This window comes from Oncorhynchus keta, chromosome 32, assembly GCF_023373465.1.
Source record: "Oncorhynchus keta strain PuntledgeMale-10-30-2019 chromosome 32, Oket_V2, whole genome shotgun sequence".
In the NCBI taxonomy this organism is placed as follows: domain Eukaryota; kingdom Metazoa; phylum Chordata; class Actinopteri; order Salmoniformes; family Salmonidae; genus Oncorhynchus; species Oncorhynchus keta.
This window is the reverse complement of record NC_068452.1, coordinates 16348429-16364715: the sequence shown is the minus strand read 5'-3', so window position 1 is coordinate 16364715 and position 16287 is coordinate 16348429. Positions and strand designations below refer to the sequence as shown.

At 41.5% G+C, this 16287-nt stretch overlaps 1 protein-coding gene across 1 annotated transcript in view; it reads right to left on the bottom strand.

The window, feature by feature from the left end:
• Positions 1 to 16287, bottom strand: part of LOC118365165 (corticotropin-releasing factor receptor 1) — a 156718-nt gene that overhangs the window by 25388 nt on the left and 115043 nt on the right. The window contains exon 7 of the mRNA XM_052490700.1: positions 763 to 883. Within this exon, the coding sequence (XP_052346660.1) occupies positions 763 to 883 (121 nt within the window). The remainder of the gene's footprint in view (positions 1 to 762; positions 884 to 16287) is intronic.

Genomic DNA, 16287 nt, shown 5'->3' with positions numbered 1-16287 from the left:
TTTAGCGTTAGCATTTAGCACGCAACATATTCACAAAAACCAGCAAAGGGATCAAATAAAATAATTTACCTTTGAAGAACTTCAGATGTTTCAATGAGGAGACTCTCAGTTACATAGCAGATGTCCAGTTTTTCCTGAAAGATTATTGTGTAGGACACAACGTTCCGTTTTGTTACTATGCATTTGGCTACCGAAACTAACCGAAAATTCAGTCACCTACACGTCGAACTTTTTTCCGAATTAACTCCATAATATCGACTGAAACATGGAAAACGTTGTTTGAATCAATCCTCAAGGTGTTTTGTCATATATCTCTTCATTGAAATGCCGTCCCTGGAAGCCTGCATTCTTCTCTGATTCGGATGGAAAAATACTGGTAGCTGACTTTTGTGAAAATGTTGCCTGCTGAATGCTAGGCTTAATGCTATGCTAGCTATCAATACTCTTACACAAATGCTTGTGTAGCTATGGTTGAAAAGCATATTTTGAAAATCTGAGATGACACTGTTGTTAACAAAAGGCTAAGCTTGTGAGCCAATATATTTATTTCATTTCATTTGCGATTTTCATGAATAGTTAACGTTGCGTTAGGGTAATGAGCTTGAGGCTATGATTACGCTCCCGGATACGGGATTGCTCGATGCAAGAAGTTAAGACACTTTATGATGGTGTTTCCTTTATTTTGACAGTTACCAGTATGTATATGTTTATTGCATATAAAGCAGCCTGAAATGGATGTACAGTAAACTTCCCTGTACTCACCACATTGCTCTCGTGCACCTTAGGGTTCATGGTGAGCTGTACAACGAACCAAGTGGCGTTCCTCAGGATGAAAGCTGTAATCAGGTTCCAGTGGATGATGTTCCTCAAGCAGCGGATACTCCTGGTGGAAGAGAGGAGAATAGAGGAAAGGGTAAGCATTGGTACCTATTAATTATACCGTACAGTGCAACTCTATCATTGCTATGCATCACATTGTGAATCTTTTGCAAAAAGATATGAATCACTGTTCTTGACGCCTAAGTCAATACGTTGCACTGTAATACTCCTGGTGGTAGAGGAGAGAACAGTGGCCAGGTTAAGGGTTGGTGGTATGTAGTATAATTATTGCAGTGTGTGCAGTTTTTCCTACATCAGTATAATTATGACCTTTGAACCTCGTGCCAAACCTTTGAACCTCGTGTAATACTTTTTATTACTACAACGTTTTGAGGCGAGCACGAAATATCCTCATGCTATGCAGTATAATTTTGTTAATCCATATGATGGAATGATGAATAATAGGACCATGATAAAAAGAGAGAAAGTTAAGAGATATTGGGGAAGTTTGTGTGTGTGAGTGTTTTTGGATGAGTGTTTGGCATTATTAGTACAGCATGTGTATGTCTGTGAGCGTGTGTGTGTGGGACTATGGCAGTGTTTGTGGCTTTGTGTGTGTACCACAATGTAAATATTCCCTACAGTAAGTCTGAAGAGCTAGACAAGACCTGCTCACTCCAGCAGGTGGTGTATCACTTTCTCTGTTCTGTTCTAACCACTTCATCCCACCTCCAGGGGCAAAGCAAACCACATCACATTAATCTCCCTTTACCCTCTAACGGTACAGTTGGGCAGGCTGATCAATCTTTTCCACAGGCCTCAGTATGACTAGCCCAGCAGTTTCTACAACCCACAGGAATAACTGATCGAATTGGACCAGCTAATGCATGGTTTATTAGATCAGTCAAGTTTGTAATTCACACAATTGGTGTACAAACTTGGAGGTAATAAGACACGAGCAAAGAAAAGCATCCAGGACCAGCAAGGGCCCGGATTCACAAAACCTTCTTAAGAATAGATTTCTTTGTAAGCGCCATTTTTTTCCTTAAGCTTATACTTATAAACTACGAAAAGTTTCTATTCCTCAGTAAAGTTATTTGAAATGTTCTTAAAACCTGTTTGGGCTAGGGGGCAGCATTTTCACGTTCGGATGAAAAGCGTGCCCAGAGTAAACTACCTGCTGCTCAGGCCCATATGCTAATATATGCATATTATTACTAGTATTGGATAGAAAACACTCTGAAGTTTCTAAAACTGTTTGAATTATGTCTGTGAGTATAACAGAGCTGAGAAAACCTGAGAAAAATCCAACCAGGAAGTGGGAAATCTGAGGTTTGTAGTTTTTCAACTCATTGCCTATCGAATACACAGTGTCTATGGGGTCATATTTTACTTCTTAAGGCTTTCACTAGATGTCAACAGTCTGTAGAACCTTGTTTGATGTTTCTACTGTGAAGTGGGAGCGAATGAGAGGGGATTGAGTAAGGTCTCTCCCAGGGTGGCATGAGCTGGTCACGCGTGCTCATGTGAGAGGTTGGAACATTATTGAAGATTTATGTTAAAAACATCCTAAAGATAGATTTTATACATCGTTTGACATGTTTCTATGGACTGTAATGGAACTTTTTGACTTTTCGTCTGCACCTAGTGATCGCGCCTCATGGATTTTGATTACTGGGCTAAACGCGCAAACAAGAAGGAGGTATTTGGACATAAATGATTGACTTGTTCGATAAAGTCTAACATTTTATTGTGGAACTGGGATTCCTGGGAGTGCATTCTGATGAACATCATCAAAGGTAAGTGATTATTTATAATGTGACTTCTGTTGACTCCACAACATGGTGGATATCTGTTTGGCTTGTTTTGTTATCTGAGCGCTGTACTCAGATTATTGCATGGTGTGCTTTTCCAAAAATTTTTTTTTTGAAATCTGACACAGCGGTTGCATAAGGGAGAAGTATATCTATAATTCTGTGCTAATACTTGTATCTCTTAAAGTTTATTATGAGTATTTCTGTAAATTGATGTGGCTCTCTGAAAATTCTCCGGATGTTTTCGAGGCACAACATTACTGACCATAAAGTGCCAATGTAAACTGAGATTTTTGGACATAAAAATGAACTTTATCGAACAAAACATACATGTATCGTGTAACATGAAGTCCTATGAGTGTCTTCTGATGAAGATCAAAGGTTAGTGATTAATTTTCTCTATTTCTGCTTATTGTGACTTCCCTCTTTGGCTGGAAAATGGCTGTATGTGTTTTTGTGACTCTGCCCTAACATAATCATATGGTGTGCTTTCGCTGTAAAGCATTTTTGAAATCGGACACTGTGGGTAGATTAACAAGAAGTCAAGCTTTAATTTGGTGTATTGCACATGTGAATGTTCCGCTAGCGGAACCCCTAGCCCTAGCCAGTTTGAAGCTTCTTCCTATGTTTCTTCCTATTAAAAAAGTTATTAAGAAATTAGATTCTTGAAAATAATGTTCTTGGAAATGTACTTAATTCCAAGAAAACTAAACACTTGTCTTAAACCCACTGCAGTGAGAGAATACGCTGTTTAAAACGCCCCAGAGTCAATTGCCAGCACCCCGCGGAACTATATTTAGAATAATAAATTATAAAATTATATTATTATTATTATATTATTAATAAAGAAATCCCCATAAAAATGTATCAGTTTAACTACAGATATCTGTGGAAGGTGACAGAGCTATTTATTTTTTATTTAACTAGGCAAGTCAGTCTGCTTGTCTTCAGCAAACTGTTTGCGGGCTTTCTTGTGCATCATCTTTAGAAGAGGCTTCCTTCTGGGATGACAGCCATGCAGACCAATTTGATGCAGTGTACGGCGTATGGTCTGAGCACTGACAGGCTGACCCCCCACCCCTTCTACCTCTGCAGCAATGCTGGCAGCACTCATACGTCTATTTCCCAAAGACAACCTCTGGATATGACGCTGAGCACGTGCACTCAACTTCTTTGGTCGACCATGGCGAGGCCTGTTCTGAGTGGAACCTGTCCAGTTAAACCGCTGTATGGTCTTGACCACCGTGCTGCAGTTCAGTTTCAGGGTCTTGGCAATCTTCTTATAGCGCAGGCCATCTTTATGTAGAGCAACAATTATTTTTTTCAGATCATCAGAGAGTTCTTTGCCATAAGGTGCCATGTTGAACTTCCAGTGACCAGTCAGTATGAGGGAGTGTGAGAGCGATGACACCAAATTTAACACATCTGCTCCCCATTCACACCTGAGACCTTGTAACACTAACGAGTCACATGACACCGGGGAGGGAAATGGCTAATTGGGCCCAATTTGGACATGTTCACTTAGGGGTGTACTCACTTTTGTTGCCAGCGGTTTAGACATTAATGGCTGTGTGTTGAGTTATTTTGAGGGGACAGTAAATTTACACTGTTATACAAGCTGTACACTCACTACTTTATATTGTAGCAAAGTGTCATCACTTTTGTGACATACTGTATATATATATTTGTTTTGACATATATACACAAACATTCATACCCCAAAATAATAATCTACACTATCTTAAATATACACATAATAATAATAAAGTACAAATAATAATTATATGTACACACACCGACACAAGCACCACAGAAGGCTGGTGGGAATCTAATTGGGAGAGCTATGACAGAGGCAGAACGGCACAAAACACCAACTTGCTATCCAGGTGTCTTCGTCTGGCCCGCCCCAACCATCACCCCAAGTCCCCTGCAGGCAATACATAAATGGTATGGTAACAAGAATAATGTAAGATTTGAGAAATAAATAACGAAACTAAACAAAAATGGGGGAATATAAGTATATCCATCCGAAAGTGTCAATGATCAAACCTGGAAGGCCACTCAAACAGGCATCTCTCTGAACTCCAACGAGAGATCAGTCGTCTAGCCGGAATGACAGTGAAATAAACGTTAAAGAAGAGCTCTGACTGCCCTCCATTGGTCGGCTCAGCATCTTACATGTTCGGTAGCGACAATGAACCTTCAGTCGGCATCCCTTGCTGAGACGTGTTTAATACGTTTTCACCCGTTATGGCATAGTATGGATTCGAGTCCATGAGCAGACCCCAACACACAATGACAAGGTTCTCTAACCCGTACGGGGGATTAGCATATTTTCCCGTATAAACTTATCTGCGTCCAAAACCGAGGAGAGACAAATCTTCTCACCGGAAGGCGGGGTAATTCTGAGTCTTGCAGGGAAGAGCAAGGCTGGGCGAAGATGGAGTTTGTAGAGTTTGGTCATGACATCTCCGAAGCCGGCGCGATGCTTTGCCACATCGGGCGCATACTCCTCATAGACACGGATGGGATGTCCTTTATGTAACAGGTTACCCCTCATTCGAGCCTCGCGCAGGATAAGATCCTTGGGCTTGAAACTGTGACAACAGATGATTACTGGGCGAAGCGCTAGGACGAGAGAGCGATGTGCACGGTCCAGCTGGGGATCCAACGCCAAAACATTAGATCCCATTGCATCCCTCAATAGCTTGGCGAAGAAGTCGGTGGGGCGAGAGCCAGCCTCCATCCCCTCTGCCAGACCAACAACGTCTGGATCGGCCCTCCAGGTCGATCACTTTCTCATAAAGCCTCTGCACACTATCCTGCAAGAGGACGTGCATAGCTTCTCTAACTCGTCGATCCTACCAGCGTTGAATTCAGAAGCTTTCTCAAGGTCCACAATACTCTGGCCCTGCGAAGCAACCGTTCAAATGGTGTTCTCGATGTTGGTGTCCAGTTCAGCAAAAGTAGCCTTAAAATCCTCAGCTATAGCCACACGTAGCTCTCCAAGAGCCCGTGTAAGTTCTGCAAGTGTCATGTTGTGCCTTCCGCCATGTCCGTCTCATTGTTTGGTGGGGAGGAGGCCTCCGATGAGGATTTGTCGTCCTTTGGTCGCCTATTACTCGGCATGTTCACATAGAAAGTTACTAATATTGTATTAGAAAGAGACATTTGTTGTAGAAAGTGCTGTAAAGTAGGTTAGATTGTTTCGCAAAAAAAGTTGCAGGAGCCTCTCTCACACACATCCGTTCACTCCAACATGCTAGGTCCGCCCCCCAAAATATTGTTTTTGGGAGGGGATTTCCTTTAATAACTTTACCATGCTCAAAGGAATATTCAATGTTTGTTTTTTTATATTTATATTTACTAATCTACCGATAGGTGCCCTTCTTTGTGAGGCATTGGAAAAACTCCCTGGTCTTTGTGGTTGAATCTGTGTTTGAAATTCACTGCCCGACTGAGGGGTACAGAGATGAGGCAGTCGTTAAAAAAACATGTTAAACACTATTATTGCACACAGAGTGAGTCCATGTAACTTATTATGTGACTTGTTAAGCAAATGTTTACTCCTGAATGTATTTAGGCTTGCCATAACAAAGTGGTTGAATACTTATTGACTGAAGACATTTCAGCTTTTTGTTTTTAATTAATTTAGTTCCACTTTGACATTACGGTATTGTGTGTAGGCCATTGACCAAAAAATATTAATTTTGTCCATTTTAAATTCAGGCTGTAACACAACAAAATGTGAAAAGAAGTAACGGGGTGTGAATACTTTCTGAAAGCATGTATTAACAGCATTCCTCCCACTTTATACTACATTTTTAATGGCTCATTACATCATGTGTTTATTCAAAAACCTTTCCTACCAATGTAATAAATGTGACAGAATGCACATTCTGCTAGATGACCTGTTTTTACCATGTTACAGTAAGTGGTTGTACAAGAGACGCACACACATGCACGGAGGCACATGCGCGCACTTAAGCACGATTGCATGCACACATGGCTGACATAGCTACAGCTACACGGGTTCTGCCAAAAACAAAGCCCTTTAAGCTTTGGGAAAAAAAAACATCTGAATTCCTAAATTATTAATGACTAATCCACCAATGTAGACATTGTCCTCTACCTTTCCCTCTCTTTATATTTCTCTCACAAGAAACTTCACTAATTCCTTTGACTCCCCCCTCTGTGCGTCATCTTTCATTTTAACCGTCTCCTTCATTCACCCTCATTCCTTCTCCCTCTTTCAAAATGACCACTGTAATTTACTACTCATTTTTACTCCTCTCTTCTTCACTCTCTCTCTTTCTGTCACCCACCTCATTCTATTTTTCTCTCTCTCTCTCCCCTCCCCCGTATCTCTTACTCTTCGTCAGGCTGGACTAAATTACGGGAGGCAGTGGAGAGCGGACCCATGTTTCCGTATCCTCCCACTTCTCTTCCAATTATGCCTGACAAGGTATCGCTGGACAAGGGTTGTCCGACTCAAGGGTTGCTGGCTCAGTTCCCATCAGACATAACCTTACGTGTCTTACTATTCATATGTCAGCCAAAGAAAGGATCTGAAGCTCTAGAAATCTACCTCAAGATCTCAGAGCCTGGAGATCTCAGAGCCAAAACAAGGATCCCAAATGGCACTCTATTCCCTTTGTTGTGCACTACTTTTGACCACGGGCCCTGGACTGCGATGGTCTGTGATGGTCTTCTTGAGGAGAAAACATTTTGGAATAGCTGGTAGGTATGCCGAGTTATACAAGTGTGTTATGTTTCCAATTAAGTAGATATTTGAGAAGTCCGGGGGCTGACCCATCAAATCCTATTAAATTAAAGAGACTTAAAAGCATTCTAGAGGACTAATATTTTAAGCATAGACACTCACATAAACCCAAAATATCTGGTGTGTGTCATACAGGAAATGTCACTTTTAATCTGAAATCAAAACACTGAGGAGGTTGAGGTTTCAGAATGTGTCTTTTTGGGGAGTATATGTAGATAGTCTCTTGTTGACAGAGTATCTAGGCATGGAAAGAGACACACACATACTTTCAAAATGATGATCTAAAATAAAACACACCTTAAAAGGCATACACACATGCACACTGTACGCAGAGCCCCTGGTCGTCACAGCTCTCCATATAGAAGTGCCTCGGAGGGATTGCGTTAGAGCAAGCACATTTATTTATTTTAAAGTGCAGGCTTCAGAGGAACAAATTAGGATATAAGAATAAAGTGATTCTTTGATTTATTTGCCTCTGCATATCAATGTAGGTAATAAGGGAAACAGAATGGCCCTGAAGAGGAATGCAATACAGGGCTTGGATGGAGCTGTGTGGTGCTGTGAGAGCAAAAGATTGGCCTGAAAATGAACTTCATTATTCTTTTCATTTTAATTTGATTAATAGTAAGGCACTTCATGTCATTTCACAGGCAATTTCAACTTTTTGTCATTAGAAAAGTGACAGAGAAATATTACGAGAAAGTGGGAGAAGGGAGAGTTAGGGAGTGAGGGAGGACAAATTGAAGCCACATTATGAAAAGAACAATATACGCAGAAACTCAATTTGCGATTCTCATCTCAGGGGCCTAAACATATTTACAGTGTTTCTTGAATGTGCCAGACTGCCCAGTGCACGGTTTATTAATTGGGGAGTACTGACTGTAAGCACACTACCAATTTACAGGGTATACAAATATATGAGGGAGAAAGATATGATGCTTCAGTAACTTTAGGTCACACATTGATTCTGTGACACAGTGATTCTGTGTGACCAGTCAGTAGAGCATGGCACTTGCAACACCAAGGGTTGAGGATTCAATGCCACTGCGGCCACCCGTACACCAAATGTATGCACACACGACTGGTTAAAATCGTCTGCTAAACGGGATATATTACAACTTCAGTAAGTCCCCTTTTTTGCCTTCAAGAGAGTAAAACACCATATCCTAAGGATATAAACCATATAAGAACAAACCTCTTTCTGTCAAACTTTAACAAGAGTTTTACAATGGTAGAAATGAACTGGAACGAAAACAGTCACCTCAGTTTTTCGAGAATCTAAAACAGGATTGTTTTTCCTAAATCGTCAGAACATCTCCAGCTGGTTTACCCAAGGGAAAGTTCTAAGGACCAATGCCCTTCAATGTGTCTCTCTCTCTCTCGCTCTCTAATAGAGGTGATATGACTGCCAAAGATGGACAGTGGCGAGATGTCTTCAGGGGAGGGACTGAGGTTCCAAGGTTCTGGTTGCATCCCAATTGGCACCCTATTCCTTTATACGTAGTGCACTACTTTTGATTAGGGCTGTGGTCAAAAGTAGTGCACTATATAGGGAATAGGTACTTTTGACCAGAATATGGGGGGCATTTATCTCTATCAAGAACAAATCAAATCGTATTGGTCACATACACATATTTACCAGATGTTAGGGCGGGTGTAGCGAGATGGTTGTGCGATATGCCACCACAGTCAAGGAACATGCCACCACAGTCAAGATGTTGCCTAGCTCCATGAATGACGAGAGTAACTCTACACACTAAATTACCAGACACATCCACACCACCTGCAGTGCTGTAGCCTTTATCTAAATTAAGTGGTGATTGGGAGAAACAAGCTTTTCTGGATGGGGCCCCAGGCTACATGGTGAGGTTCAGAATGTGGAATTAACATGCACACACACACCAGCCTGGCCTCAGAGCCATGTAAAACATACTTTACATATTTCTGAGCACCTGCAAGACATATGATACCTACTAATGGTCTAGCTACTTCCGACAGAAACAAAGGTAGGGAGGTTGGTCAGAGAGGATGGGTAAGTGTAATGTCCCAAAAAGTTTTTTTTTAAAGTATTTTTGCTAACCCTTACTCTAAAATTATCCCAATTCAACTAACCTGCTATGTAAATTCACCTAAGCTTTGTCGTTTTAGTTTCCCTAACCTTTAATGTAAATTAACTTATCCTAACCTTTGTAGTTAGTTCACCTAACCACCAAACATAACATGTCCTTTGTTGTTAAGACGCAACAAGCAACCTGGTTTTAGAGAAAGATGTATAATACTATATGTTCTCCAAGACATATGATAACTTACATCATCCAATTCAGATGCTATTGTATGACCAGGTAAGATGTATGGTACTATATACACTACCGACAAAGAGACTTGCTTGGGCCAAGAAACACGAGCAATGGACATTAGACCGGTGGAAATTTCTCCTTTGGTCTGGAGTCCAAATTGGAGATTTTTGGTTCCAACCACCGTGTCTTTGTGAGACGTGGTGTGAGGTGAACGGATGATCTCCGCATGTGTATTTCCCACCGTGAAGCATGGAGGAGGAGGTGTTATGGTGCGGGGTGCTTTGCTGGTGACTGTCTGCGATTTATTTAGAATTCAAGGCACACCTAACCAGCAGCTGCAAATTGACCGGAAGAAGCCCAAACAGATACAATATTTGACTAAAACATAATAATTTCAAACCATGCATACATTTGTATACATTCATGTGTCTCTCTATTATGCTTGGGAACAGAATTTTCCAAATTAAAAACACTTGCTGGTGTTTTTTTTATGTCCAACAATGCAAATTCTAGCATATATTTATTTTTTGGTCCGAAAACTTGGGGAACCCTGCTATGGGTCCTCTAATTCATATGATATTGTACGACTGCTATTCCATTCATAATGTAATTTAACTTAACGTAACATATATTACTAAATGGATTGTCACAGAATAAAACAAATAGCCCTGTTTCGGGGCATGGCCACAAGTGTGGTAAAACCAAGACCATTCAAACCCAGATCAGAACATGCTGTTCTGGGTTAGGGAGGGTTTGGCCGGTAGGGATATCCTTGTCTCATCGCGCACCAGTGACTCCTGTGGCGGGCCGGGCGCAGTGCATGCTAACCAAGGTTGCCAGGTGCACAGTGTTTCCTTCGACACATTGGTGCGGCTGGCTTCCGGGTTGGATACGCGCTGTGTTAAGAAGCAGTGCAGCTTGGTTGGGTTGTGTATCGGAGGACGGATGACTTTCAACAGTCTCTCCCGAGCCCGTACGGAAGTTGTAGCGATGAGACAAGTTAGTAGCTAATAACAATTGGACACCACGAAATTGGGGAGAAAAAAGTGGGTAAAATACATGTATTCCCTTGTGTGTTATATGGCAGAAATCAAATAATTAAAGGTCAGAAATTCTCTGAATCACTAACTTCCAGCAGAATGAGATGATGAACATGCGAGTTCAGTACTCAGCAGAGAGATATAGGCAGTTGTCCCTTCCTTGGCTTTTTTATTTAGGCTTACAGCAAGTTCCAGTCTTGGTAAAGAAGATAATAATTATGTCCCTTATGATATACCACACTTCTGCCATTGTGCATTACCTGATAAAGTGATCCTGAATCGGTATAAACAAGTATTGACTGGTTCTTTCAGTCAATTTCTATTAATGTGTATTACAATATACACCATTAACCCAGATAGCAGAAACGGGGTCTGTTGAGCCATTAACAAGTATTATTTAATCCCCCAACGTCAAATACGTTGACGAACAATCATCACTTGTTTGCACTAGATTCAAGTCAGCAATCTGTGTGATTGGTTAGTGTATCTGCTTGCTCAACAGCAGGCTATAGGACTTGACCTTTTCATGAGGAGGTAACGCTGGAGTGTGCATGGGAATTGTATCTGTGAGTCATGTGTGTGTGTGTGTGTGTGTGTGTGTGTGTGTGTGTGTGTGTGTGTGTGTGTGTGTGTGTGTGTGTGTGTGTGTGTGTGTGTGTGTGTGTGAGAGAGAGAGAGTGCAGGTTACCCATCGAGATAATGACTTGCCTTAGGTGGGTCACCGGGTATCTAAATGGTCTCTCTATAATGGCTCGATGCCCTCAAGGTTAAAGAGTACCCGGCTATTGAAGCAAAGTAGCATAATCAATGGTCCCATGTTGTTCCAGGATGCCTTGAAGGTTGTCACAAATTACTCCCATCACCCTAATCATCAAGAAGTCTCTTTATGGAGCTGTAAGGATTATTAAAGGCATGAATTCAATCTCCTCAGCTTCTCCGTTTCTCTAGCCATCAGCTTTGCCCTTGACGTAGTTTGTATGCAACATTCATTACGCTTTTGGAACGTGCTACAGTTTGAAGTCTTATACCATGTTATTAGTACTATGGTCAAGGTAGAATTAATTTTAAAAGTCATTAGTGAAGCAAAGTGAAATTAGACAAGACATGTGGGTAAGATCCATTAAACCAAATGAAGACCGAACATAGCACCATGGCTACCCCAGGAAGCACTTTGAAGCACTAATAAGCAGTGGGCTGAAGGCTCTTTTCACACATCTCTGAGCTCATGTAAAAAGGAAATAGGGATCAGGGACCCCCCTCTGGAGAAAAAAACACATTCCACATTGCTGTTAAAACGAGCCTGTAATCGTCCCCTTTAAGTAACCGCAAAAGTGCCTTGGTTTATAATGAGGACATCGCTAAGTTGGGTAGAAATGTTGTGGTATAGTATCTCTACAGCTATTTGCTTTTCCTGTTTTGTTCCTTTCAACGGGGAGCTGTATTTATGTCAATGATTTGCAGCTTGATTCAACGCGGATGTTATGTTCATGCTCGCACCATGGCAACAAAGGTCTTTAACAACGTGTTTGAACTGGACCTCTGCAAACCGGCTCTAATGGAGTGGACCTCTGCAAACTGGCTCTAATGGAGTGGACCTCTGCAAACCGGCTCTAATGGAGTGGACCTCTGCAAACCGGCTCAATTAGAGTGGACCTCTGCAAACCAGCTATAATGGAGTGGACTTCTGAAAACCGGCTCTAATGGAGTGAACTAAAGCAAAGTTAATACAAAAAATCAGACCATGCTGAAACATTGACTGGCACGAGGTTAGACAACTTTTCGTCTGATGTGTTGGATGCCAGCCAGCACCAGGTGAACTGTGACTATCACTGCCAGGCACCACTCCAAATGTCACACGTCACACTAGGATGCTTGCTCTGAAAGTGGGCGAGCAGCTGCTTTGAGATCCGCCACGTTTGTTCCAAGGGAGAACAGTGGCTTTATGTCTTACACTTCGGCCCCCTTGAACTTTGCGACTTTTTGCCACATTTCAGGCTTCAAACATAAAGATATAAAACTGTATTTTTTTGTGAAGAATCAACAACAAGTGGGACACAATCATGAAGTGGAACGACATTTATTGGATATTTCAAACTTTTTTAACAAATCAAAAACGGAAAAATTGGGCGTGCAAAATTATTCAGCCCCTTTACTTTCAGTGCAGCAAACTCTCTCCAGAAGTTCAGTGAGGATCTCTGAATGGTCCAATGTTGACCTAAATGACTAATGATGATAAATACAATCCACCTGTGTGTCATCAAGTCTCCGTATAAATGCACCTGCACTGTGATAGTCTCAGAGGTCCGTTAAAAGCGCAGAGAGCATCATGAAGAACAAGGAACACACCAGGCAGGTCCGAGATACTGTTGTGAATAAGTTTAAAGCCGGATTTGGATACAAAAAGATTTCCCAAGCTTTAAACATCCCAAGGAGCACTGTGCAAGCGATAATATTGAAATGGAGTATCAGGAGTATCAGACCACTGCAAATCTACCAAGACCTGGCCGTCCCTCTAAACGTTCAGCTCATACAAGGAGAAGACTGATCAGAGATGCAGCCAAGCGGCCCATGATCACTCTGGATGAACTGCAGAGATCTACAGCTGAGGTGGGAGACTCTGTCCATAGGACAACAATCAGTCGTATATTGCACAAATCTGGCCTTTATGGAAGAGTGGCAAGAAGAAAGCCATTTCTTAAAGATATCCATAAAAAGTGTTGTTTAAAGTTTGCCACAAGCCACCTGGGAGACACACCAAACATGTGGAAGAAGGTGCTCTGGTCAGATGAAACCAAACTTGAACTTTTTGGCAACAATGCAAAATGTTATGTTTGGCGTAAAAGCAACACAGCTCATCACCGTGAACACACCATCCCCACTGTCAAACATGGTGGTGGCAGCATCATGGTTTGGGCCTGCTTTTCTTCAGCAGGGACAGGGAAGATGGTTAGAATTGATGGGAAGATGGATGGAGCCAAATACAGGACCATTCTGGAAGAAAACCTGATGGAGTCTGTAAAAGACCTGAGACTGGGACGGAGATTTGTCTTCCAACAAGACAATGATCCAAAACATAAAGCAAAATCTACAATGGAATGGTTCAAAAATAAACATATCCAAGTGTTAGAATGGCCAAGTCAAAGTCCAGACCTGAATCCAATCGAGAATCTGTGGAAAGATATGAAAACTGCTGTTCACAAATGCTCTCCATCCAACCTCACTGAGCTCGAGCTGTTTTTCAAGGAGGAATGGGAAAAGATTTCAGTTTCTCGATGTGCAAAACTGATAGAGACATACCCCAAGCGACTTACAGCTGTAATCGCAGCAAAAGGTGGCGCTACAAAGTATTAACTTAAACCTGTTAAGCCTACCCCCTACTTTTTCGAACATTCTGTTAAAAATCGCGCAACATTTCAGCGTCCTGCTTCTCATGCCAGGAATATAGTATATGCATATGATTAGTATGTGTGGATAGAAAACACTCTGACGTTTCTAAAACTGGTTAAATCACGGCTGTGACTATAACAGAGCCTGTGTTTCATCAAAAAGCGCAAGAAAAACTGATCACCGAAAACTGGGAAAAATATCCATGCGCCACTTGCATGTATTGTCTATGGGAAACCAAATTACATGGGGCTGAGATTGCAAGTCCTACAACTTCCACACGATGTCGCCAGTCTTGTCAATTGCCTGGGCTTTGTTTCTTGGTCAAATGAGTAAGAGAGAGCCCATTCCTTCCGGTCTCCGACAGGATGTTTTGGCAGAGAAATTTCCGACCATGATTTTAAGACGTGGAGCTATCGCCCCGTGATCAATTTGATAGATTATTAACGTTTACTAATACCTAAAGTTGGATTACAAAAGTATTTCGAAGTGTTTTGTGAAAGTTTATCGTCGACTTTTTTAATTTAAAAAAATTACGTTGCGTTTTAAAACTGTCTTTTTTCCTGTATCACACACTTTTCATAGATCGATATTTAGTGTATATATGGACCGATTTAATCGAAAAAAAGACCCAATAGTGATGTTTATGGGACATCTAGGAGTGCCAACAAAGAAGATCGTCAAAGGTAATGAATGTTTTATATTTTATTTCTGCGGTTTGTGTAGCGCCGGCTATGCTAATTATTTTGTTTACGTCCCCTTCAGGTATTTTGGGGTGTTGCATGCTATCAGATAATAGCTTCTCATGCTTTCGCCGAAAAGCATTTTAAAAATCTGACTTGTTGGCTGGATTCACAAAGAGTGTAGCTTTAATTCAGTACCCTGCATGTGTGTTTTAATGAACGTTTGAGTTTTAACGAGTGCTATTAGCATTTAGCGTAGTGCATTTGCATTTCCAGGTGGCTAGATGGCACGCCTGCGTGTCGGGTGCGCTTAAGAGGTTAAGGGGGCTGAATAATTTTGCACGCCCAATTTTTCAGTTTTTGATTTGTTAAAAAAGTTTGAAATATCCAATAAATGTCGTTCCACTTCATGATTGTGTCCCACTTGTTGTTGATTCTTCACAAAAAAATACAGTTTTATATCTTTATGTTTGAAGCCTGAAATGTGGCAAAAGGTCGCAAAGTTCAAGGGGGCCGAATACTTTCGCAAGGCACTGTATATGAATAGTATCACATATTTGAGGGGGTTTGAGTTGCTGTACAGCCATGGGCTCTGTGCTGAGTGGATCCTTACTACATTTGATCTCAAAGGCCTAGTGGTACAGTAGACCGCGAACCCCTTTCCACATCACCCCAGTGCCTTTCATCTTACTGGCTTATCTCTTGGTTAATTTTTCTCTACCAGGGAGTCCTGTATCTTCACTATGCACATTCATGAAAGCAGCAGCATTTCCTGTTTCATGCTTGAAATTAGGCACTTTCACAGCAGAGACTGTTTAAGTCCATCCCTCTTCATTTGCAGTTACTACTGATCCTTTGATTTGGATGCCATTTTAAAGCCAAAGCATTGGGAACTCGAGAGTGATTTTACACAGCCCGAGGGAAATGTTTAAGGACGCAAGGACGGTTACTATTCCTCGTCAAACCCCTTCCCCACTGTGAATGAACTAGGACAGCGTCATGGGCATTTTGCTGCAAACCAACCTGCTCTTGGAGCATTTCATATTATTCGGTTTGGTTACATAAGGCTGTTAGGTTTATTTAAGGCAAAAATGAAAAGAAGGTGGTTGGTCGGGTGGATAAGGTAGGCATATAGCGGGAATGTCTAGCTACTTGCGAGTTTGAATATTATCACGGACAACTTTAGCATTTTAGCTAATTAAAAATGTTTTACTACTTTTTAGCTACTTTGCAACTACTTAGCATGTTAGCTAACCTTTCCCCTAGCCTTAACCCTGGGGCGGCAGTGTAGCCTAGTGGTTAGAGCGTTGGACTAGTAACCGGAAGGTTGCGAGTTCAAACCCCTGAGCTGACAAGGTACAAATCTGTCATTCTGCCCCGTTCTGCACTGTTCCCAGGCCATCATTGAAAATAAGAATGTGTTCTTAACTGACTTGCCTGGTTAAATAAAGGTAAGTAATAAACTTT